The sequence below is a fragment of the Parambassis ranga genome, chromosome 14 (genome assembly GCF_900634625.1).
Source record: "Parambassis ranga chromosome 14, fParRan2.1, whole genome shotgun sequence".
Classification (NCBI taxonomy): Eukaryota; Metazoa; Chordata; class Actinopteri; family Ambassidae; genus Parambassis; species Parambassis ranga.
The window spans coordinates 11,981,113-12,005,047 of NC_041034.1; the positions used below are offsets into that span (position 1 = coordinate 11,981,113).

The 23,935-nt window shown below is 44.1% G+C and overlaps 2 protein-coding genes across 4 annotated transcripts; one reads left to right on the forward strand and one right to left on the reverse strand.

The window, feature by feature from the left end:
* The first annotated feature begins 5,076 nt into the window (after positions 1–5,076).
* Positions 5,077–16,701, forward strand: phldb2a (pleckstrin homology-like domain, family B, member 2a). Of its 3 annotated transcripts, none has more exons than XM_028421496.1 (17): positions 5,077–5,213; positions 7,104–7,212; positions 7,866–8,827; positions 8,922–9,254; positions 11,486–11,620; positions 11,747–11,893; positions 12,895–13,041; positions 13,571–13,681; positions 13,757–13,846; positions 13,928–14,065; positions 14,385–14,484; positions 15,077–15,272; positions 15,406–15,496; positions 15,569–15,715; positions 15,823–16,042; positions 16,128–16,213; positions 16,392–16,701. In XM_028421496.1, the coding sequence occupies exons 2-17, from the start codon at positions 7,158–7,160 to the stop codon at positions 16,530–16,532; spliced, it is 3,099 nt and encodes a 1,032-aa protein (XP_028277297.1). In that variant the 5' UTR covers positions 5,077–5,213; positions 7,104–7,157; the 3' UTR covers positions 16,533–16,701. The 3 variants fall into 3 exon arrangements, with proteins under 3 accessions (XP_028277297.1, XP_028277296.1, XP_028277295.1); XM_028421495.1 differs by having other exon boundaries at positions 11,747–11,887; positions 15,074–15,272; XM_028421494.1 differs by having other exon boundaries at positions 15,074–15,272; positions 15,406–15,715.
* A 2,826-nt stretch (positions 16,702–19,527) lies between these two features.
* On the reverse strand, positions 19,528–23,525 carry LOC114446085 (APC membrane recruitment protein 2-like). The gene has a single exon (XM_028421506.1). It carries the CDS (start codon positions 23,366–23,368, stop codon positions 20,387–20,389), a length of 2,982 nt encoding a protein of 993 aa, XP_028277307.1. The 5' UTR covers positions 23,369–23,525; the 3' UTR covers positions 19,528–20,386.
* Between the last annotated feature and the right edge of the window lie 410 nt (positions 23,526–23,935).

The following is a 23,935-nucleotide window of genomic DNA, read 5'->3' on the forward strand; positions in this document are numbered from 1 at the left end:
GATGGCAGCTGTGATGTCACTAATATGCTGATTACATTTATTTATCTACTTAATAATATATGTTGAGGCCATTTGAAGGACACTGCATAGATAAAATGCAGTTTGATTACACAGGCTGTTGCTCAGTTCGATGTGTCATAATAATCAAAAATCAGAATCTGATTTCACAGCTCAGTAAACCATGTCATGTCATTTGAGCAGCAGCATCTGCTAAAAACTATATAGAGTCCAACTATGTGAGCTTTTTTACAGATAACGTTCATTGTGCCCTCATATTTCCACAACAGCTGTAACCACAGCTGCACTGTGTCCTCAGTGCCCTGCGAGCGTCACCCAGCTGTGACAGAGGCCCACATCTGGGGTAAACACTGACTGCACTCATCAGGGGAGAGAAGGCGTGATTTAGTTTAAAAAATATTATTTGTGTAAAACAAACAGCTTGTGTTAAAAAAAACAGCAAATATGATATTGAATTGCTTTTTTTGAATGCTAATGAAAGTTTAAGGATATAAAAAACTGTTTATCCAAAAAAAAAAGCTCAGATTGACTTCGGTTCGGTCCACTTTAGGTAGCTCTGTTGTGTGAATATGGCATTCAGTGTAATATTATGGCGTATAGTCTGTAACATTCTGAGGAAAATCACATTCAATTTTTCACAGTTTTACCATAAATCACACATTAAATCTAACAGCAACTGTATCATCTCAAAGTCTTGTTACCAGACGCCAACGTTACCTGCATCATCCACGACGACTGCATCCTGCCCTGTAGCTTCAGACCCACAGGCACTGTGGTAATCCACTGGTACAAGCAGCAAATCCCTGTTCACAGCTACTACTACCACAAGGATCAATTTGGACTCCAGAACAAACACTTCAGCGGAAGAACCTGCTTGTTCAACTCCCACATCCCACAGGGTAATGCCTCCCTGCTCCTCAGGAAGGTCAAAGTTCAGGACAAGGGCAGGTACAAATGCTACACAAGCACGAGGAAGGGTAACCAGGAGATGTTTGTCAACCTGGACCTGAAAGGTTAGTGTGACAACTGCATTACAATTTATGCTTTTCACTACCTTTCTAAGCTTTAGTTATAAATGAAAGGTGTCTCCTCTTTTGTGGTGCTGTTGAATTGTACTGCAACTGACCTTTTAAAGACCAGATGAGCATGTTGTTTTTATTAAAAAGGGGATAAAGAGAACAGAAATGGACCGAATCATCATTAAAAGAAGAGATTTATTTATTTTAGCAGCATTTCTAACAAATCCTTAGAAGAGGCAGATGCCAGAGGCTCTTTCCTAAAAAGGCTGTGTTATTTCTTCTTTATGTAGCTGGATACACTAGCTTAGCTCATGTTAGCTGTCTGCCCTACTAACCTACAGTCAGGCTGGTGAAACATGGCATTTAAGTGCAGCAGCAAAGCACCATCTGCAGGAGATTTGTTTAAAAAAAAAGTCACATGCTGTGTGAATGAATCCACCATCACCTAATGTCACCCTGCATGCTCGCTTCAAAACAGTGTCAGACCAGCAGACCTGTTTGTGTTTCTGAATCATCTTTCAAGTGTCCTCTGTTTTCCTTCTAGCTCTCATCCAGTCTGTAACCATGGAGATGACTGATGACATGGTGACCTGCTCCTCTAACAACATCTATCCCGTCCCTCAAGTGACATGGGCCGCAGGTCCCGCCTCTGCTCAGGAAGCTCTTGAGAATTTCACCATCAAAACCACAGACCACAAGGGTCTGTTCAGTGTGGAGAGCACTCTGATGATTCTGGGAAATCTCTCCACTCACACCTACTTCTGCTCGTTCATATCAGCTGACAAATCCCAGGTGTGGACGGCATCTCGGAAGAACCAAGGTGCGGTTTGGTTACATACAATGTTATTTTAATGAAGGAGATGAATTATGACAAACACATTTTAATATATTTCAGAAGCAATAATCCATGAAGAGGGTCATCCACTGTCCATCCCATGCAATGCTCCACACAGTCTCCAGAACTTCTCCCTCACCTGGGCCTTCGCCTCATCCACTGAGCCCACGGTTATCTTGAGGTATGACAACAGAACCAGGCACACCTTTAACCTGTGGGAGGGCCAAGCTGAACTGGATCAAGACCTGCTTCTGCTGGGTAACGGATCTCTTCTGCTGCACAAGCCAGACAGTGAAGAACACTCTGGGACGTACACCTGCACCTTCTCAGGCCTGCAGAGCCGACATGTTGTTCAAACTACAGTTAACATCACTGTTGCGTCTATAAGTGAGTATTAAATATTCTGAAATATCTAAAAAAATACATTTAGGGAGGAAAAACTCTTACTGGTCGGTGCTCTGCAGGTGTGGATGAACAGAGTGTGCAGAGGTCCTGGTGGAGCACAGTGGCTTCTGCAGCTTTCGTCCTGTTCACCATTATCATAGCTCTCCCTCAGTGTATGAGGCAAAGAGGTGAGTGGGCTTACATCTTTGAATAACTGCTATAAACTGTGCAAAAACTGACACACTGTAAAATCTAATTCATATGTTTAGCTCAATAAACATGATTCATGAGACATAATTGGTGTATATAATGTAAACACTACAACAAATCTTCAAATCAGAATTATAAAGTTACATAGATATTATTCATGTACATTGCTGGAGTGAATCAACATGGAAAATCTCATATTTGACCACAGGGTGGCACTGTCTGCACCAAATCATCAGCCTGCTTCAAACCCTGCACCAAATTTGCCTTAAAATCGTCTTAAATGATTTGAGGAATTAATATTCTGCTCTTCCCACATGTCTTTTTATCTGATTCAGCAGTGGAGATCAGAACATCCTCACACAGGTACAACGGAAAAGGACTCGTTGAAGACGGATTTCACAAAGATTTCAGCACTGCTGCTTTGTACATAATTGAAAAACGGGATGCTGAAAGCAACAGACAGCCTGCAGCACAGGACGAACTACAGGGCGGTGTGCCAAAAACGGCAGAAGACAGCAGTGTGACCTTATTATCAGACACTAAAACAGAAGAAGAAGGGAAAGTAGTGGAGCCGCCTGTGGGTGGAAATGATGGGCTACAGTCCAGCAGCATGGACAGGGCTGGATCTGAAAACATCCGGACTGGGCTTTATATACCATGAAAACGCACCAGGTTCCAAGTGTGATGCATGAGAATGAATGAGTCTTATAAACTGCTTAACTCACTGAATTAAGATTAAGAAACCTTTATTAGTCCCACAATGGGGAAATTGCATAAATGCCCCTGTAATCGAAGTCTTACCTTAAAACACAGCTCTCCTGACTTTTAAAATAAAAATGAACTTTCTCTCTCTCTCTTTACTCTCTCTTTAAATAATTAAGTTGTGTCTCATCAGTGCCCTCCTGCATGGTGGTGTGGTGTCTGAAAGGTCAGGGGTCATCTTCCTGCACCCTTTAATGGTGTCACCAGTTGTTCTGAGGGGTTTAACACAGACTCTGATGAGGTCTGTTTTATCACACATTGGATTATCAACAGATCTTTTAGCACAGAGGAGGACATCATCTGTAAACATGACACCACAGCCATGTAATTACTACAAGCTCACTGCCATGACAAAGACAAACATCTTGTTTTGTGGTTTCCAGTGGACTTTTAGCCAATTTACCAATTAAACTGAATTTGGCCTTCTAGATAAACCCTGCAAACAGCCATGATGTGACTCATATTGCGACCAACATCCGGCTAATTACGTAGCTTTGGGACTGGCTCATTTTGTCATTAGCGGTTACAGGGACTTGTGTCAGAGCACCCCAGGTGTGTGTGAAGTGAAGTCTCATACAAGAGCAGGTGAGTACATGACCATTGCTTTTTCTTTGACCTATTTAAATCAGACTAAACAAACTTCCTATCAGCTTGGGTCTTGTGTTATTGGGTGAGACATGTGAGACTTTTTTCACCATGACTCAGACTTCCCCACAATTACCAGACACGATCATGTGCCCACTCCCACAATCTGACACCAATTTTTCTTCCCTTTCTGCCCCACTTTTTCCACCAAAGCCTCCACTACACATGGCTCCAGTCTATAGTTTAAAAGACGCATACACATGCAAGAGCTTGAAGGAAATGTTGGTTACTTAGGAAGCTGATTGATATTCCAGCGCTGTAAGACAAAAAAAATGGGTCCCAGTTTTCAAATGAGACCCACCTGAGATTCATGTGTGTCCTTTTATTCTACTGAAATGGACGTGTGTGTGTGTGTGTGAGAGAGAGAGAGAGAGAGAGTGTGTGTGTTTATGACAAAGGCGCTGTATCTGGAAGCAATCATCTCGTCCGGGCTGCACTCCACAGCCCCCTCCTCTATGATGTAATTGGAGTTTTTGTGCATGATGGTTGAAGCTTTCAGAGTATTTTTTCCAACTTTTCACTCATTTCAGTCTTTCAGTATTTACTTTTTATTCACTTTATGCAAAGTTGTTAATGCATCAGAGCTCTGAGATGTTTGATTTTTGCTCCATGTTGCCTCACACTGCAGGGGTTTTTACTCTGAGGTAGTTGAGAAGGGGGGGCTGGCTCTGTTTCAAACACAGCACTGGGGCCTCCTCCCGCCTCCACATACTGCTGAAACAACAATCTAAGATTTTTTTGTTTTACTGCTTTGTGCACTATAGTGCCTACTCTACTACTTTCTCTCCTATAGAAAACGCACATTAAGCACATGTCCCATATCTGTGTCCTCTGCGAACAGACAGCACGAAAGAGCCGGCAGTTTGAAAATGGAGAATCCATACAGTCACATGATGAGTGCAGAGTTTCAGTGATTAACTCAGATGTCTGCATGTTGTAATGTGATCCAGTGCAAACATGATATTGATCAGCGTGAGGTCAAAGGTCAGAATCAGCAGGAGAGATTAGACACACAGCTTCACCTTTAAAAACATGTGCTGCTCATGCTTTTTAAATGTCTTTATGTTTTTTTTTGCTGTTTTACATTTTGTTCACACATGCAGTTCTTTAACCGTCCAGAGGGGGCAGTAATCCTGCGACATGCAGAAAAGTAAACACTGAGCCTCTCAGCAGCAGAGAGTGGAGGGTGGGAGGGGAGAGAGAGGGTCTGCTGTCTGCTCCTTTGTCATGGGAAGACTTTACTCTGCTGTTTGACACAGAAAGACAGACACAGCGAGGACAAACACGGCGTCAGGACCAGCGGACAAATTCTAACTATGTAACAGGGACAGGAGACAAAGGTGAGGCGCTTTTCTTTCATCAAGATAAAGTGATGCTCCTGTAAAGTTGACGCTGATTGTCCTGCGCATACACCGCTGTTGTCAAAGCATGTTTGCCAGTAAAATATTGTACTTTAAGAAGTGCTCAAATGCCAAGTAGCATAAGTAGCATGTAGGTAAGTCAGTTTCAGCTGCTGTTGAAAGACTTTCCACACAGACTGCAATGACTGGAGTGCACCTTTTTATTTGTGCTGATATAGTCCAGCTCATTGTGGCTGATTGCTGACACCATATATGGACATATATATTTTTTTCTAATGGCCAAAGAATTACACAGACCATTAATGTAGATCACTGCTTTCCAAATGTAGAGGGACACCTTCACATTTACTTGATGAGTATACATGTGATCACCAGCTTCTTCCCTGACAACATGCAAATGTCAAAAAACACAGAAAACAAACATTTTTAATGATACTGCACATAGAAGTTTGGTCAGTGTGAACCACACACACTGTGTGTGTGTATAGAGAATGAGTGTAGGCTTTAATAGTGATGGTGAGAAGCCATATTTTTTTAAGCTAAGCTATTATAGTGTGAAATATCACATCATGTATTCATATTATGTGTGCTAACCTATGCTATCTACTCTGGCTGTTAATGCTGCATAGAGACAGATGAGAGGAGAAGGGTGGCAGCAGTGTTTAGACGTCATTGTCAATAATCATCCCTGTACAATATAACCGAGGTATTAACTGTGTGATTTAAAGTGAGAATCTTTAGTTGGCTCATTCCATTTCATGCCATGTGTTTTTTATTTAGTTTGAACAGTTTGAACAGTTTCAGCCTGACACTGTGTGTGAGTGTTCGTCTCCACAGTGTTAGCACCATCATCCATCTGATGAAAGGCAGCTTATCAGGGCTCATTCCTCAAACTGTTTATATCTCCTGCTGTGTTTAGAATCAGCACCACCCTGCTGGCCTGTAGTCTGGCTGATGCAGTCAAAAAAAAAAACTCCTGCTCTTGACACAAGGCTGGCTTCTCTCCCCCCCCCCCCCCACTCCTTTTTTTTCAGGTCTGGAGAATGAACTCATGCTGATTGATTGTGTGACTGTGTAAAAGGATACCCTGCTTCCTGTCGGCCCTCTCTTTCTCTCTCTCCAGACGGCAGCGGCAGAAAATCTTGGATCAGCCGTCTCTTCGTCTTTCTCTGCTCTGTGTGTGTGTGAATAAAGGAAACAGTAATGTCTGACTTGTAAAACCCCCTCTCTGGTATCACTGGTACTCGCTCGGTGTGATTTTTGGAGGTTAGAAGACAGATTTGATTTATTTTCTTAGAGGTGAAAGTTAGTCTTTAACTGGAAAAAGACACTGTATCTGCTGATTGATGGTCTGATTACATCCTGTGTGTAACCCACCTCAGGTCCTCTATGTCTGGACGGTTGTTTGGAGCTGCCTCACAGAATAAAGAGAATACTTTGGAGGACTGCTCATGAGTGGAGCTTTAAAACATCCACAGAGCTCTGCTGCTCAGACTCGGATTTATTGGTGTCACTGGGCAGGACGTAAAAACGTTCCTTCTGGGTCTGTTTAAGTCTTTTGGAAACTATTCTCTCCCTTTTTAATATGCACATCTGAAATATCTGTTGAATTGAGGCATTGTTGTTTTCAGCTTGGAAGCATAAAACTGGAATTTTTTTCATTCATTTCCAAATTAAACCATGCTTTTGTTTTGTAGCTGCATCTATTCGTAGCAGATGAGTTTTATATGAGCTTTTGTTTGAATAGCAGAAGTTTCTGTTTATAGGGTCAGTAACATTTGAGAGTCTCCTCTCCTCTCCTCTCCTCTCCTCTCCTCTCCTCTCCTCTCCTCTCCTCTCCTCTCCTCTCCTCTCCTCTCCTCTCCTTAGGGAACAAAGTACAGCTGCATTCTCAGACTGAATCAGAGACAGGACGTCACTGAGATGAACAGCATGCTTCCTCAAAGGAGTGCTGTCGCCACACTGGGCTACAGTTCAGGTAAGATAGTGATGATATTTTGCTGATTAGCATAACAATAATGACTAACATTTTGTTGGTCATTATTGTGCTTATAATCAATTATATAATAAATAATAAATTAATAATAATAATAAATAATCAATCAAAGGAATTAGTCAGCTGACTACCCCCCCCCCATCCACCCCCACCTCATCAGTATTTGTTTTATTGTTTTCCACATGCAACACTTTAAAATACCTGAGAATACTAAACAGCTGTTACTATAAGGCCAGATGCTGCTTCAAAGGTGACATACATTACACAATCCAGCTGTGAGGGCTTCTGGGTCTTCTCAGAAGACTCACTCACTGTCCTTACTGTGCCTGCGTAGATTAATTTTGGTGCCCTGAGGATTTCTCTTGCAGTCCAGACTGTGATGTATTCTGGTTTGTCTTGGTCCATCAGCATTCTTCCATTTTTAGAAGAAAGTGAAGCACTGATTGAGCCAATGTTTGTGTTGGGCTCAGAACTGTGTGAGCGTACATTCTTCTCTGGTTTCCCCCCTCTGACTCAGCACATGTGTGACAGTGCTTCTTGCTGCTGAGCTGCTGCTTAAAGTTACATTTAACCTGCATGTATAGTCAGAAAAGATTTGGGCATTTCATGCTCTATCAACTTTCTCTCTGCCACAGACTGTGTGAAGATGGAGCACAGTGGCAGTGGCTCGGTAGGTGGGACACTTCTGAGGGGCTCCCGCTCTAAGGCCGAGCTGCAGGACTTAATGGAGACGCTGCAACGCAGGAAGAGCGCTCTGGAGGCCAGCTTGAGAGCAGCGGAGTGCAGCCGCAAGTACCTCAGCGTCCCGTCGCCTGTTGGAGTGCAGACCACCAGGCCGCTGTCAATCCTCAGCAACACAGAGCGCCCTCCATCTGCCTCCAGGAACTTCTCTTACATGTCCAGCAGCAGCGTGCCTCCATCACCCCGTCAGGGTGAGCGCCAGCTGAGCCATAATGGCTTGCTCCGTCATTCACACTCTCGCCACCAGTCACAAGACAGCCTGCTTCTCTCTAATGGAGCAGATGGAAGCTCTCTGCTCTTGTCCTACGGGGAGCCTGTACCTCGTTCCCCCAGGGTCAAAAGCGGAGCGGCCAGCATGCCGTCCAGCCCCCGCATGGGCCGCAGGCTTCACTCTCAGGGCAAAGCTGGAGGAGACACCAGGCAGAGGAAATACTCCACTGGCTCCCTGAACAGTCTGGGGATGCACAGTCGTTCACTGCCACGACTTCACAACGCAGCAGAACCCCCAGCGCTGTCGCTGCCATCACGCCACTCTGTGGGCTCCCACAGGGTGTCAGCGGGGCAGCGGCGCAGTCTGTCCTCCCTGGAGCAGCCACCAGACGTGACCGTACCGGCCAGCATGCCAAGCACACCCAGGAGGGCCAGTCTGGCTTCTCTAAGCTCTCTGGGTGTAGAGATGGATGGGACAGGCTTAGATCTGGGATTCGGAGAGAGGAGATTGTCCTTTGGGAAGAGTGGGTTGGGTCCAGGACAGAGGGTGGGCAGCATCAGCTCTTTGAATGGCAAAGAGGAGCTGAGAGACTACCACCAGCACCAGAGAGATGAACGACTCAGGGAGCAGAAAGTGCAGAGACTGGTGAATCATTTTATTTTGACAATTCATTAACACCTTGTAAAATACTTTCAGATGGCTGGTAGAATAACAGAAGTGTCGTTGTATTTTTCTGCAGGAATGCCAGCGTCTGGAGACCATCTTAAACCTGTGCACTGAGCTGGGACAGGTTGCCAGAGAGCCAGCGGGCTCAGCTGTTTCTGACCTGCAGAAGATTAATAAGGAGCTGGAGAAGCTGCAGGTGTCAGATGATGAGTCAGTGTTCTCCGACTCTCCCAGCAGCACTGCTCCAGAGAGCTGCTTCGGGGCCAAAGCCAGAGACTTCCAGCTCTCTGAGGAGCAGCAGGTCGGCCAGCGTCAGCAGAGTACCTACAGAGAGGCCAGGTCACATTCACCTGCAGTCAGTCTGAACAGCAGTGCCCCCTCACCCTCCACACTGCACAGAGCCAAAGTAAGTCAGGCTCATCCTCTCTGACTCACTGAAGGACAGAAGAGGGAATCAAATTAAAAGGACTAAGAATGAAATTAAATCTTACAGTAGTGATGTTTTGTTAGCTTTGCTGCTCAGCTATTTTGAAGCTGCTAACTACTGTTTGCTACTGTGGTGCTCAATCTTATACTGTGTGCTTGATAGGCCGGGCCTTGCTAACTATTAGGCTTTGCTGACTTTGGTTCTTTGTGCTAATTTGCTTTAAGTTACTGTGCTGTTTTGCTCATGTTGATGCTTTACAGACCTGGTGTTTGGTAACTTTGGGTACTTAGGTAATTGTGGTTGTGCATTGCTAGCTGTGAAGCTAACTCTTTGCTAACTTGGATGGATGCTTTGCTAACACTGATACTTTGCCAACACTTATGCTTGGCTAACACAGTTGCTAAACTAGTTAGCGCTTTGGTAAGTATGATGGTTTGTGTAGCTGGTTTTGTGCTTTGCCAGCTGTGGGGCCTTACTAAACGTGTGGTTTTGCTAACTTTGGTGCTTGGCTGGTTTGGACTTAGCAAACATTTATGTTTTGCTAACCTTTGGTTGTGCTTAACTATGGTGGTTGTTGGTGCATGCACATGTCTGTCCCAATCTATCAGTGCGATGGTCTCTGTGTGGAATCCTGATATGGTAGTGAAACAGGGATTTCAACCATTATGTCAGTGTGGACCATACCAGGACACTAAGTTGTCTGCTCCTGCATAGTGTTACTTCTTTCTACATAATGAAAGCAAACCACACAGACTAATGAGACGCACCCCTTCTCTGGAATGCAGTTAATCTGCCCCCCTGATAGCTTGTTTACACATCATAATATCAGAGTATTCTGATATTATGATTAAGTTCATTTGAATTTCCTGCTCACATTTCTACAGAACTTCTTCAAAAGTCTAGCTGATTATGATTCAAATGTTAGAACTTCATCTACGTGGTCTGAAAAAAAAACAGAATTGTCTTCGCAAGTTAAATTATAATGAATTTGATGCTTACATAGAAACACGTGTAATAATAATAATATGAAGCTCTTCATGCAGTGTTTGCGTTATTGTAATACAAAGCATTCCTAAGGTAGAGGTTGATTTCAGGATTACCGTAAGTGAGTGCAGTTTGTACATTTCCTGTTTATGTGGGTTGCTCAGACACATAAACAAGACCGTTGCATAAGAGTCACAGGTTTGATATTTCTACAATTTGACCTTATCTTTTCTCTCACCACATTTTTTTAAATGTGTGGCAGCAGTGGAAAAACATACCCACATAAATTAATGAGCATATTTAAATTACAGTGTATCATGTTCTGTTATTTTATTCTCAGAGACAGGCCACCTACATTTTTTCCACTCTAGCACAGTAACTACCTAAAGTTGTGTCTGGTTTTAATGAAGAAGTCCCAGTTTTGTTTCAGCCATTCAAACTGAGGCGGGGGCAGGAAATGACTTTATCCCACGGAGAATTAGTGTACGCATGCGGGTGTGTATATGTGGACGAACGCTAGTGCACGGCAACAGCGTGCGCTTTTCCAGATGTTTTGAACTATTCACAGGGGCAAAATGGATGGACTTTTGAAAAAATTAAAGTTAACCCAGATGATCAAGCAGACTTTTTTATATTATATAAAAGTAACTGATCTAAGGGCCGTTATTCCTGTGGTGTGTCTTTGTGACAGAGGTTTACAGACTCCTCTCTCTCCCATCTCCTGCATTCCACAGAGTCGTGTGTGCAGAAAGAGAGAGCGCTCACCGCACATCTGGGAAACTATAAATCCTCTGAGCCCCACACAAAAAAATCCACCTTTTAAAGAAGACTATCTGATGCTGCAAAACATCTTAAGTACACCCACACGTGGGTGAATGTTGGTGGACGGTGCAGTGTGTGGGAGCTGCTTTGGCGTGACTGGCAGTGGAGTGCAGTGATAGAGATTTCCATTACAGCCAGTGGAAAAGAATTCTGTCCCTGCTGTCAGCCATCCAGCTCTGGATGAGTTAAAACAGCAGCTGCGGTCATGTGATTAAATAAAAATTGATTGTATGGACAGCACAATTATTTGCACCGCACAATTTATATTATAAATAGTTATATATTATATAAACTCTGTGCTTTATTCAGCACAGAAAGCTCCTGGGGTTTAGGATTGTTGATTATTAGTTATATGTTCACACATAGAGCCAGAGCATTTATATGCATTCCTGATTTCTTTACAGGCCTTGGAGAGCATGCAGCTGAAAAAAGAAGTAACGCATATAGAAGAAGAGAGAATTCAAGTTCTGAACAACATAGAGGAGCTGGAGCAGAAGATTAAAGACCTGGACAACCAGATGGAGGAGTCACTGCGAGAGGTAGGGAGCCCAGAGCAGCACGTAAACACAGCTCCTCATCATAGTTGTCTCGATAGAGTGTTCACCACAGCAGACACTGCATAAGAAGTACATAAGACGTTTACCTTGTGCTGCTGCTGTGTGCAGATGGAGGTGGAGTGTGCTCTGCTGGAAGGAGAGCATGAGTCTGAGGAGGCCCAGCTGCAGAAGGACAAGCAGCTTCTGGAGGAACTTAAAGGAAAAATGCACAATAATGTTGAGAAGACAAGTCCTGCAGACAAGACACAGGTAAAGGTGTGTAAAACTGAAAAATCATTTGGGGATTTATAGGTTAAACCTTTCCATCCAAGTAGCAGTCACAGTCTGACTGCAGAGTGTTACAAACACAAAGAGGCCAAGCTCCAAAGGGTTAAAGCTGCGTTTCATTTAAGTTTTGTGTGTTTTTGACGGGCGTTGTGGAGAATGGAGTTAACTGGAAATGGGTCTCCATCAGGAGTTGTGTGGTCAGAGGTTTATCATGGGGGATGATGGTATCAGGGTCCTGAAGCGTAAACAAACTCAAACATTAGGTCATTGTAACCATAACTTCCTCAAACTGTTTGGTTAGTTTTCTTTTAAAACCAAACAAACTCTTTTATTGTGAAGAGGAAATGCTTCCAGCAAACAGGATTTACAAAACAAATATCCACACAGACCACAAAATGTAAAGTCAATAGAGATGTCTTATTTCTGTCTTCAGACCTGCTGGCTGATCCGTTCTTCTGATCAGTTGGTACACACACCAACTGGTCCCGTTCCAGTGGCCAGTCCAGGGCGTTCATATTGCTCATGTGAGCACCAGGACTCAGACAAACTCCTCAGTTCTCAGTTTTTACTTTCACTGTGTGTTATTTGTCTTTTCTTTGTTCATCATTTATCCTTTTGACCTTGTTTGCTCTGATCCTGCATCTGTTCCTTCACTTCCTGTTTTCACATTCACAGCTTCTGTGCCAGAACTGGAATCCATTAGAGCCGCATTTGGGAAAGGGGCCCACATAATTACCATGTGTAAACCTGGGAGAGATGTGAAATGTAACACTCTGTACAAAATACTGTCCATATTTTCATTTAAATGTTGAAAACATTCAAGCAATTTCCCCCTGGGATCAATAAAGTATTTCCGATTCTGACTCTGATTCATGTTAACTGGCATTCTACAACCAGCCATTTTTACAATAATGAATCTCCATTGGAAACATAGACAGTCAGCATTTTTACTGTAATCTGAGTATTTGTGTCTCTCTGTTGTTTCTCAGGATTCTGAGGATCAGTCGAAGAGTTTGGAGGACTTGGAGTTCCAGAAGCTGGAGAGAGAAATAAAGCAGGATGAAGAAAAAGAGAACAAGAACCAGGAAGTGCTGCGAGAGATCGCAGAGCGCCAGCGCCTTACTGTCACACGCAAGGTACAGAGCACTGAGAGTACTGAGAGTGTGGTCGGCATGCATCACACCGCTGTCATCACTCTGATGTGCAGTTTTCTGCCAGAAGTGTCTGCAGTGCCTATTTTTAGAGCTTTAATCTTAACAAGGCGCCAAGACCGAAAGTGTGATGTTCGTTACAGAGACGCCAGCAAAATCCTGTTAAAAAACGCAAGATACACAACAAGTACAAAACAATGGTTCTATGTATATTCTTATTTTTTGTTGTGATTAATCCTACTGCAGGTTGTGCATGAAAATAAACCTGCACAATTGTGAGATTTGCAGCACAGAGCATGAACTAACAAGCAATCAGCAATGGTAAGCATGCACCGCTAACAAACCTAGAAACATATCTGATGTTATGTATGGACAGATGGGACGGACACAGGTTTGGTGGTATTAGATGTGTTGTTTCTCTCTTTTCAGTCACACTCACAGCTCTGTTTTGCCTCTGACTTTGTGAAGGTGGACATATGTTGTGTACTGATGCTGTGCTGCTCATTTCTCATAGGAAAGACTCATGACGCTGAAGAAACAGTCCTCACAGATCACATTACAGGCTCAGCAGGAAAGAGAGAATTTCCAGAGAGAGAAAAACAACTTGCTCATCATGCTGCAGAAGGTGAGAACATTTTCTGAATACTCGCAATGTTTAGATTTCGTTCTTATGTACTCATAAAGTGCCTGACGTCTGCAGGAGAGAGAGAAGCTGGTGTCTTTGGAAGGAAAGTATGCTGAGTTGTCTGAGGGGCAGAACTTCACCAACAACCCTGTAGCGATCAAGGAGGTAAGAGGCAGAGTGCAGTAATACTTTCCACCAGCAGAGTGCTCTTCAAACATCCATGAACAGTTTCTGTTATCTTTGCAGCACCTGCACACTCTGAAGGAAAGGAGAAGGAGCAGTAAAGAAAGCTCTTCAAACGCAAGTGAAAGCCTACCTCACAAGAGGAGCCAGCAGCTTTTGGGCTCCTACAGCAGATCCCTGGGACGCACGCTTCCTCCCAAGGTCCTTACAAGATCTGAAAGACTTAAAACCCTGTGTTATACCAGCCTGATGTCGGTTAACAGTGATATTCACATGCATCAACCTTCAAATAAATCCTTAGAAGTTACTGCTTTATGGTTCTTCTGGCCAGTAAAAGAGGGGATTTCATTATTTGTATCCAGACAAGAAAACATCCCCCGAGAATGATCCACCCTAACTGGAATTCTATGTTTCAGTCTTGCTTGCAACACCCATCCAGCTCATAAAATGACTTAGAATTTTTGTAAAGTTGCAGAGCCTTGTGCTGAACTGTGTGTGTTTGTCGGTGTTTCCCTCTCAGGCTCACCTGCCCCTGTCCCAAAGCTCCAGCTGTGGCAGTGTCATCCCACAAGCTTTCAGCTTCTCCCCCCGGGAGGTGAACACCCGCCGCCTGCCCAAGAGTGAGTCAGAGCACAAGGCTGTCGCATCACGTCTGCATCAAATGTAGGAGTCATAGTAGTGTGACTGTGAAACTTCAGGCTGTTTGCCTGTGTCAGGTCAGGAAATGCTGTGGAGGTGCTGTCATCTGTGGCTCTGCACAGGAAGCTGCATTTAGTCCAAAACTGATATTAAACACTAAAACTAAAGAAAACAGATGTGCTCTACAGGAAGACACGATAGAAGTTTAATGTGTTTGATCTAGTTTATGCAAAACAGATGACAGAAAAGCATGAATAAAAGCACAAATACATGCATGGAACAATTTAAATTCTACGTCCAGGGTTTAAATTGAGGCAGCTGGACTTATAGCTCAAATAAATATTGACATAACATGACCTGGAGGATATTTATATTATATATTTTACTTGTCTATATTTGATCTGTATGCCTTTGTTTCTGTAGCTCAACCTTTGTAAACTGGTTCATTTGCTGCAGATATGTCTGCAAATGTATACAAGATGCTATCCCAATATTCCATAACCTGCAGTCCTGTTGTGATGTTTATACTGATGGGGTTTTGTTTGCTATTGTAATATTCTCCTTTATCAGCAGGCAACAGCCACACACACATGAATGACGACAGACAGAGACAAAGTGATTTCTGTAGCAGGATGGTCTCCGAGCCCAACGTGTTCCTGGACTCCTTCTCGTACCCGGACAACAGCCAGGCCTCGGACACTGTCAGCGTGGACAGCTCAGACAGCCTGGAGACCAGCTTCTCCGCCTGTTCCCCTGATAATATCTCCAGGTGAGAGAAGAGGAGGCAGCTCTTCAGAGAGCATGCCTCATTGTTCTGATTTTGTTTGCACAGGCTCATTTTTATTTTGTTTTCTTACCTTGAGCTGTTGTTCTTGACAGCTTGTATTTCTTTTTTTTGTCAGTGCTAGTACATCCAACATGGCAAAGATTGAAGAGATGGAGCGTTTACTCCGAGAGGCCCAGGCTGAGAAGCTAAGACTCCTCGAGCATCGGGTAATCTGCCTAACTAAAACTCACTGTGTTATATGGATGTGTGTCTGTTTTACTTATAGAATGGATGTGCAGGAACGGGAGATGGAGATGCGCAGGCAGGCTCTGGAGGAGGAGAGAAGAAGAAGGGAGGAATTGGAGAAACGACTGCAGGAGGAGACGAGCAGGAGGCAGAAACTTGTAGAGAGGGAGGTGAAGCTGAGGGAGAAACAGAGGTCTCAGGTATTACAACTTACCAGAAGAGGTTGGAATCTGTTGTCTGCCTATGTAAATACTCTGAGAACTAAGCAGAGAGAAATGTTTACATCTTTTCATCTCATTTCCTTCAGTCCCGCCTCTTGACTCGCTACCTCCCAGTTAGGAAAGACGATTTTGATCTTCATGGCCACATTGAGGCAGCTGGACACAACCCAGATGCCTGCTTCCATCTGGCCATCACCGATAAAACATGCAGAGGATTCTTGGTCAAAATGGGAGGCAAAATCAAGACGTGGAAGAAACGCTGGTTTGTCTTTGACCAGAATCGCAGGACGCTGACGTACTACGCAGGTGAGGAGCTCCTCCTCTCAGTTACTGCTACAGTGCCGTGAGGCCATGCCGGGGCTCACAGCTTTGTTTATATTCTCTGCTGCAGACAAACATGAGACCAAGATGAAAGGAGTCATTTACTTCCAAGCCATTGAGGAGGTGTACTATGACCATTTGAAGAATGCACATAAAGTAAGTCACTTTATGGGTTTGTGTGTTTTATTTAAACATGCTCTATTGTTTGTTCAACACTGACATCTGTTCTCTGTCCTCTGCCTCTTTCTCTCCCACACATCCATCTCCTCATCCCTTTCACTGTGTTCTTTGTTTTTTTTCTCCCACAAAATTTACATTCACTTCCTCACACAAGAGCCCCAACCCCTCTCTGACCTTCAGTGTGAAGACCCACGATCGGGTGTACTACATGGTGGCTCCTTCTCCGGAGGCCATGCGTATCTGGATGGACGTTATTGTGACGGGTGCTGAAGGACACATGCACTTCATGGTGTAACAGATCAGGGTCCACAACACTTTGGAAACATGCAGAATACACATGCAGCTGTTATTGCACAGTGCAAAGCTGAAATGGATGTTCATCAGGTAAAAAAATAACTACGTAGCTTCTGATTACACTTATAGTCTGCTAGAGTCCAAATACACACAAAGACAACTCTACAGCGGAAAAAAAGGGGAACACTTAATCAGGGAACAATCAGAAACTCCTCGAGATTCTAACTTAAGTGCACACAGATGCTGCTTCTCCAGCCTTTAGTAATGTATGTGTGCAAACCGTACTTTTCCTCTGTTTCTTTGCCCGCTTTGTTTCTCCTTTCTACCAGTTGGAGTCCACCTTATAGGTCTTGCTCTAAAACATCCCTATAGGTTCTCTATATTTGTGGTTGCCACAATGCATATTTTCATTTTTACTTCACCTATATTAAGATGAAGTCTGCGTATTACAACTCCGTCATTTTGACTACCAGCATAAGCTGATCTTGTCTGCTGACCTAAAGCATGACTGTCATTGTCCTTTTTGTATCCTTTCATTCCATTGAAGTCGTTATTCTTCATACATGAAGGGAATATGATTATAGCCTTTTTATTACCTTTTAATTATTACAAACAATTATTTTTAATCGTTTTCAAATATTCTACTCTTAGCAGTAGACAATCAATGGTACTTTTTGAATGCTTACCACTGTGCAGCTAGCTCCCTCTGTCTCAAGTGGAGGCTGCAGTCCTGACATGTTGAGGCCATGTTGTGCAGCTGTGACGCTGGAAGTACTGCATCACCCGCTTCCACATCATCCATGATTTGGAATAATATTTTTCCACCAGCAGAGGTCCTCAGTGCAGAGCCGCTGCACAGGAATGACGTAATGCTCTGGCTGGTCGGCCCTCACTCCTTATTAAGAGCAGTTACTGAGAGGACTGAGCCTCTGTATTTTTTAATGCCTAAAATTCAAATACATGCAATTATAAGCACAGTTATAACAAAAAAGCATGATATTTGCTTATTGTAAGCAAAAATGTGTATAATCTTTAGTTTTAAATATGTTTAATTACATACAGTATATTTGTGTATTTTCCAAGAGTTTAAATCCAGGCATAAGTCCAGTTGCCTCCATTTAAACTCTTGGAAATGACTATGACCTGGATGAATGAGAGCATCCACAGATATATATTTGTGTATTCTTTGACTTTAAATTGAAGGATCATTTTAACAAGTTGTTTGTTTACAGACTGCAGGGCTCACTGCGTCTTGTGCTGGTTGAGTGTTGGTTAACTCCTGCAGAGTGCTGATGAGGCTGCGGAGCTGACGGTGTTACAGATGAGTTGTTTTATTATGCTAGTGGAGAGAGGTCAGGTAAACGGCTCATCCTCATGCTGTATGAAACAAAAGAAATAACTGCATTTATATATATATTTTGATTACATTCAAATATTTTATATTTTGTATATAAATATATGGTGATTGTAGTTGACACTATGCTACAGTTTTTTATACGCGGTACGTGTCTTGAATAAATAATTTTGATTATGAATAAGATCTTTGAAATGTTTTTCTTTTTCTTGTGTGAACTCAAACACACCTCGGAAACAGTCTTAATAATTCAGTTTAATGTGTTGTGACATATAATAATAATTGGCCTTTATGTGTGCTCATTAAGGCACTGTTTTGAAACTCCTCCTCCTGACATTCTCAGCTTTCCATTGGTTGACCTAGTGGGGTTGGCATGGAAACGCAGAATGAAGCATGCTAAATTAGGTTCTAAAGAGGCACGTTGCCTCTCCAGAGGCTGAAACCGACACAAACACATGCAGAGAACATAGAAAGCCACGGTGGCCTCTGTTTTATTTGTGCTGTAACATATTTTTGCCTTAAAGACTGTGTGTGTGTGTGTGTGCGGGGGGGAAAACACACAAACAACCAACAAACAAAGGTGTTCTAAGGCTGCTTTTGCAATGTAGCTCAGAAGTTTATGGTCTGCACTCAAGGCTGTTATCATTATCACTTATAAGCATGAAAGCCACACTGCTGGAAAATCATGTGAATGGATGCTGACAAAAGGCGCTATTCATTACACTCATCACTTGCCTCTTTTAAACTGCAGGAAGCATGTTCACACCGGCCTTCTGTTGTGTCACACTGTGTCTAAACTTCGCTCTAAAAGGTGCGATTATACATTTTAAACACTTTAATCCCAAGTGGCGGGTGTTGTGTGCGAGCCTCAGGGGGAAAGTGTTCTTTTCTCATGGAGGTGGAATTGCCCTCTCTGGTCTGTATCAGCACCTGATGTGGTAAAATCCTCGTGTTTTCTCAGGCTAGTGATGCTGCTCTCTTCTCAGCTTGCAGCCTCTGGCTTCATAAAGCAGACAGAGGTCTTTTTGTGTCCCCTCTCCAATCCTTTTTTTCTATAAAGCAAACAAACCTTTACCCTTTGTCCTTTTTAAATCCTCACACCAAACTCATCTTGAAGTTACCCCATGACTCACATCAGCCCTCTCCTTAACCTGAGGTTTTATATCTATATTTTCAGTGAGATTTCTGTTTAATATGTTTCTGTCTTTTCTCTTTAAATAATGATCAGCTTGTTATTTTCTGCTGTGATATGAACTTCAAGGGTCCACTTAGTCTAAAGGGAATTATTCAGCAGATAAATTAGGTGCATTTTACACTAAGAATAGCAGTGACACACATTCCCGAACTCTTTCTCTGATAATAAGGTAAGCATGTTAAGCGTTTTCCCTTGCAGCTGATTGGCTGTGCCCTGCTGACATTCATGTGCACACTATTCAGGTCAGTGAGCTTCTATTGTGGATGATGTTGGAGCGATGCTGCTATGAGGACAAGCTGAGCTGAGGCTGTGAAAAGATGCTGAGCTATTCTGGGCATTAGTCAGTGAAAAAATCTCAATCTGAAACTATATAAAAACAGGATATAATTCACAGATATCATCTCAATTTATTGATTAAATAGGAAACAGAACAACATAGATGAGCCTCTACACGGATATTGTTCTCATCTGAGTATAATTGGGATAAGGATAAAGATAGTGCCAGTGTATGCGCTGGAGATCTCACCATCCTCTCCTTGTCTTCCTCAAACATCCGCAATGCCATTCATAATGGCTGCTGTCCAAAGAGTTTCCATTCTGCCCTCGAGACTCTCAGTCCCTCCCATAGTTCACAGTGAGATCTGATAATGTTACATATGAGCAGGCGGACAAACAGGCGCTGTACAGTTCAACATCTTTGTGCAAAAAAATTCATGGCACGTTTTTGCTACATAGATCCAGAGAAAGATGTGGAATGTAAATTTGGTTGTTGCATGTATTTATAGAGCTCCCGTGTTTCATCTCCTGGCATAAATAAAAAGTAAAGGGACTGGTTATTATCAAAGAGACTTTGCTGGAAAGAAAGAGACAGTTCCTACAAAAAGTGGGAGTAACAAAAGTACTGTAGAAAAGACAAGAGAGTCTGTAGGAAAAGCACCCTTAAAAAGGCACTCGCCTATGTTGTGTGTATGTGACTGTGTTCCCAGTCGACCTTTTACCTTGCTTGTCCTCAGTCACTGATGCTGCTGTGTGTTCAGGTGTGACCCTGAACCTTTCCTGAGTGCATGTCCAGTTGGCTCAGCACCAAAGAGCCAGGCTTGTTGCTCCAGCTCCCTGTGGAGATGTTTTGTGCTTAAGTGCTGTCAGCCTCCTGTTACTGTTGCTTGTGGTGTAGTGAAGCCAAGAGATGACACAAAGACAAGCCGAGAATTACAGTATAGAAATGTGAATTTAGAAAGAGTGGTACTGGGGGGAAATAAAACGTTGCAGTCAGAGCCTTCATTTGTGTTGATTACAGTCCATTGTTTCATTTTCTTATCTGGGTGCTGCTACCTGTAGCTGCAGGTTTAGCAACCCTGCGGACAGGAACCTTGGACACGGGTATCTTGGTGCGGGCAGGCTCTTTAGACTGAGGGGAGGCAGTGTGAGACTGTGCACCGTGCTTCACGGGGATCTTTGAGTCACGCGCTGCACTGGTAAGGACCTTCGGTTGCTGAGGCTGCTGACTCTCCTCCTGGGTGTGTTTTGAGGTGGCAGCGTTTGCCTCAACAGTACTGATTTTATCTCTGCTCCCTGCATCATGTGAGTTGAAATGAGGCATCTCTTCTTCAAGCACAGGAGTAGGTGGGTCCCTGCTAGGTTCATCATCAACATGCTGGCTGTCCCGGACAGGTAGCTTGGTCACTTTGCCTCCTCCAGCTACAGGTATTTTGCTAAGCCCTGAGGGCTTCGCTTGTGATATCCTTTTTTCTCTGGAAGGCCCTTGTGACTCACTGTACAGTTCTTCTGTTTTGGGTGTACTTGGCTGCGCTCCCTGTGCACTGCTGCTTTGACTCACCACTTGCTTATCCACTGATGACAGTCCCTTTGTTTTAGCTGAAGCCAGAGCCTCACTTGGCATAGGCGCAGGAGAAGGAGTGACAGGGCAAGGTGCAGGAGTTGGTGCAGGAGGGGCTTTAGTCTGAGAAATGGACATGTGAACAGAAGCAGGAAGGTCTTTAGCTACAGAAACTGGGGCAGACACAGGGGCAGGAGGTTCCATAGATACAGAAACTGGGATCTGAGTGGGAGCAGAAGGGGGTTTAGATGCAGAAACTGGAATCTGAAAAGCGACCGGAGGGGGTTTAGATTGAGGAACCTCGATTTTAGCAGGAGGAGGAGGAGGTTCTTTAGATATAGAACGTGGGATTTGAACTGGGGCGGGCAGGGGTTTAGATTGCGTTTGCAGAGCAGGCAGCTCTTTAGATTCAACTGGGACTTGAGCAGGAGGGGGTTTAGTTTGAGAAACTGAGATTTGAGCCAGAGCAGTAGGTGGCGGCGATGCTGTAGAAGCAGCAGTATGAGTGGTGGGAACTGGAATTGGTGTGGGAGTAGGGGGCATCTTATCTAAACAGACTGGGGCAGAAGTGGGTTTAGTCGTGGAAGGAATCTTATCTAAAGAAGTTGAGGATGGAGTTGGGACAGATGCTGGGCTGGGCTGGGTTTTACTTGCAACAGTTAAAGTGGAAGAGGGACAGAGATCTGGACTGGTTATAAGCGAGGAAGGGGTTTTATTTAGGTCCATTGGAGTGGAGGTCAATGTAGGCTTGGAGATGGCTGCAGGTACAGGGCCTGATGATGAAGTTGATGTGGGAGCAGTTGTCATCTTAGAGAGTGTAACCACTGCAGGAGAGGAGGGTTTGGTTGGAACACTACAGGCCATTGGTGGGGCTTTAGCTGCTCCGTCCACTGAGCTTAGAGGGGGTTGGTGGGAAGTTTGAAAGTTCAAACTGCTAGCTGAATCCAATTTAGCAGATGGAGGTTGAGTAATGGTAACAGGAAGTGGAGCGCTATGGGTTACTGGTGGAGTTTTAATTGAGTCAGGAGCTAGAGGTTTACTTACAGAGGAAATACTCTGAGGAGGTGCTGCACTTTCTGAAGCCAGTTTGCTAGCTGTGAAGGCAAGAGCTGGATTAATTGAAGGAGCCTTGACTACAGTGGCCGTGGAGTTCAGAGGAGCTGTGGTGGTTGTAGAGGTGGAGCTCAGTGGGGATTTAATTGAAGGTTCAGACCTTACTGGAGTTGAAAGACTTGTTGATGTCACAGGAGAAGTTGAGGATTTTGCTGCAGTCGGGGCATAAGATGATTTAACTGTAGTGCTGGTTGAAGGCTCAGAGGCTGGAGGAGTGTCTGAACTCTGCTTGATGGAGTGAGTCGTCAAAGTGGAAGATTTGGTCAAAGTTGTGATGATAGCGCTTGGCTTGGAAATAGGAGAAGAAGTTGATGTAAAAGATTGTGACGAAGCTGTTGTGGGGACGGCTGCAGGAGAGGGTTTTGCTGTAGAGGTCAGTGGAGGGCAGATGGTGGGTTTGGAGTAAGGGGATGTAGACAACGATCTGGCCTCATGAGCCACAGGACTGATACCGCTGCTGGCTTTCCCCCACTCTGCTTCCACATCAGCCATGATGTCTCCACCCCCCGAGATTGAGTCAAAGGTCAGAAGAGAGGAGATATCTGCCAGCAGGGAGCTCAGGCTTTTTTCACCAGGTACCAATGGTGGTTCAGAGGTGGGTAAAGGTGGCACATGCTCGTTAGTTCTACTCACATTGCCTGTTGTCACTTGGGGAGTCTCGGTCTTTGACGGGGACGTGGCTGCACTGTCTGGAGTAGTTAAGCTCTTGACAGGCTCACTGCTCTCTGTGTCAGGGCTGTCCAGAGAGCGAGGCAGGGATTTGGGTGTGAGGGTGAGGTCCTCTTTGATGATTTCCACGCTGTTGGCACGGGATGACATGAGAAGTGGGCTCGGAGGGGTTTCCTCCTTCTCCTCTTTAGATCGGAACTTAACATTGCCAAAGAGACCCTTCAGCCCACGTCGATGCCGACCCACAGGCTGGGCCACTGTGTGGACTCTGCGTTCCCCCACTCCTCTACGGCCACCCCTCAGCAGTGACAGGAAGCTGAGGGACTTAGCTGAGCAGGCTGAAGAAATTGAGTTGCGGGCAGGGGCGGCAGCCAGAATGCCATCTTCACCAAGTGGCTCCTCCTCAGCGTGCTCCCTCTCTCCTTGACTCTCCTCCTGTCCCTTTTCCTTGTCTGGCTCCTGCTCAGAATCTGGCGCAGGAGTCCCTGATAATCCATCTACAGTGTTGCTCCTAATAACAGGTGATTTGTTGTTTCCATCCCCTTTGCTTCGAATAGAAAAGATGTTACCTGGCTTGCGTTTGCCAAACAGCTTGAATCCTTTTCTGATTTTTCCACTTGGCTGCGATTCGCCAGGCGGGGGGTCCATGTTGTCCGTTTGTACATCCATCTTCTCTCTGATTTCCCCTTTCTTTGTATCCTCTCGTCACTTGCTGCTGTAATTATTCCCCAGCCAGTGGATGGAGGAGCATTTACATTCAGACCTTTATCTCCGTCTGTAGCTTCACTCTACCTCTGCTGCTCTGTTTGTTTCTTTATCACTTGTCTGTATCCCTCCCTCTGTCTATATTTCCCATCCAGTCCTTTCTCCTCTATTTCTCCCTTGAAAGCCCCTCCCCTTTGCCTCGATTTTTTTTTCGTCTGGCTGCCCTCCCTGGTTGCCATAGCAACTGAGGAGCTAAGCAGCTTTCGTCAGCAATGCAGAGCCAGAGGCTGTCATCAACCCACCCTGAACGCAGCTTTCTCTTCCTCTCTGTCTGATGACTCTGTTTACATAAACAGCAAAGACAAACGCTCCATTAATAGGGGGAAATTCTTTAATTCTGTATGATCTGGTTTTATATAAACATCTCATCCAGATTAATGCAATGTGGCTGTACATCATGCTCAATAATCTGGTAATGGAATGGATTTGCCTAAAATCTAAAAGATAACAAAAAAAATTTAAAAAGGTTAT

Excerpts from the sequence above, each read along its gene's own strand:
- LOC114446085 (XM_028421506.1), bottom strand. The coding sequence starts at position 23,368 with ATGGATGTACAAACGGACAACATGGACCCCCCGCCTGGCGAATCGCAG.
- phldb2a (XM_028421494.1), top strand. The coding sequence starts at position 7,158 with ATGAACAGCATGCTTCCTCAAAGGAGTGCTGTCGCCACACTGGGCTAC. Across the intron at positions 8,828-8,921 it reads AGCAGAAAGTGCAGAGACTG|GAATGCCAGCGTCTGGAGAC; the intron begins GTGAATCATTTT and ends ATTTTTCTGCAG. Across the intron at positions 16,043-16,127 it reads GACGCTGACGTACTACGCAG|ACAAACATGAGACCAAGATG; the intron begins GTGAGGAGCTCC and ends TCTCTGCTGCAG.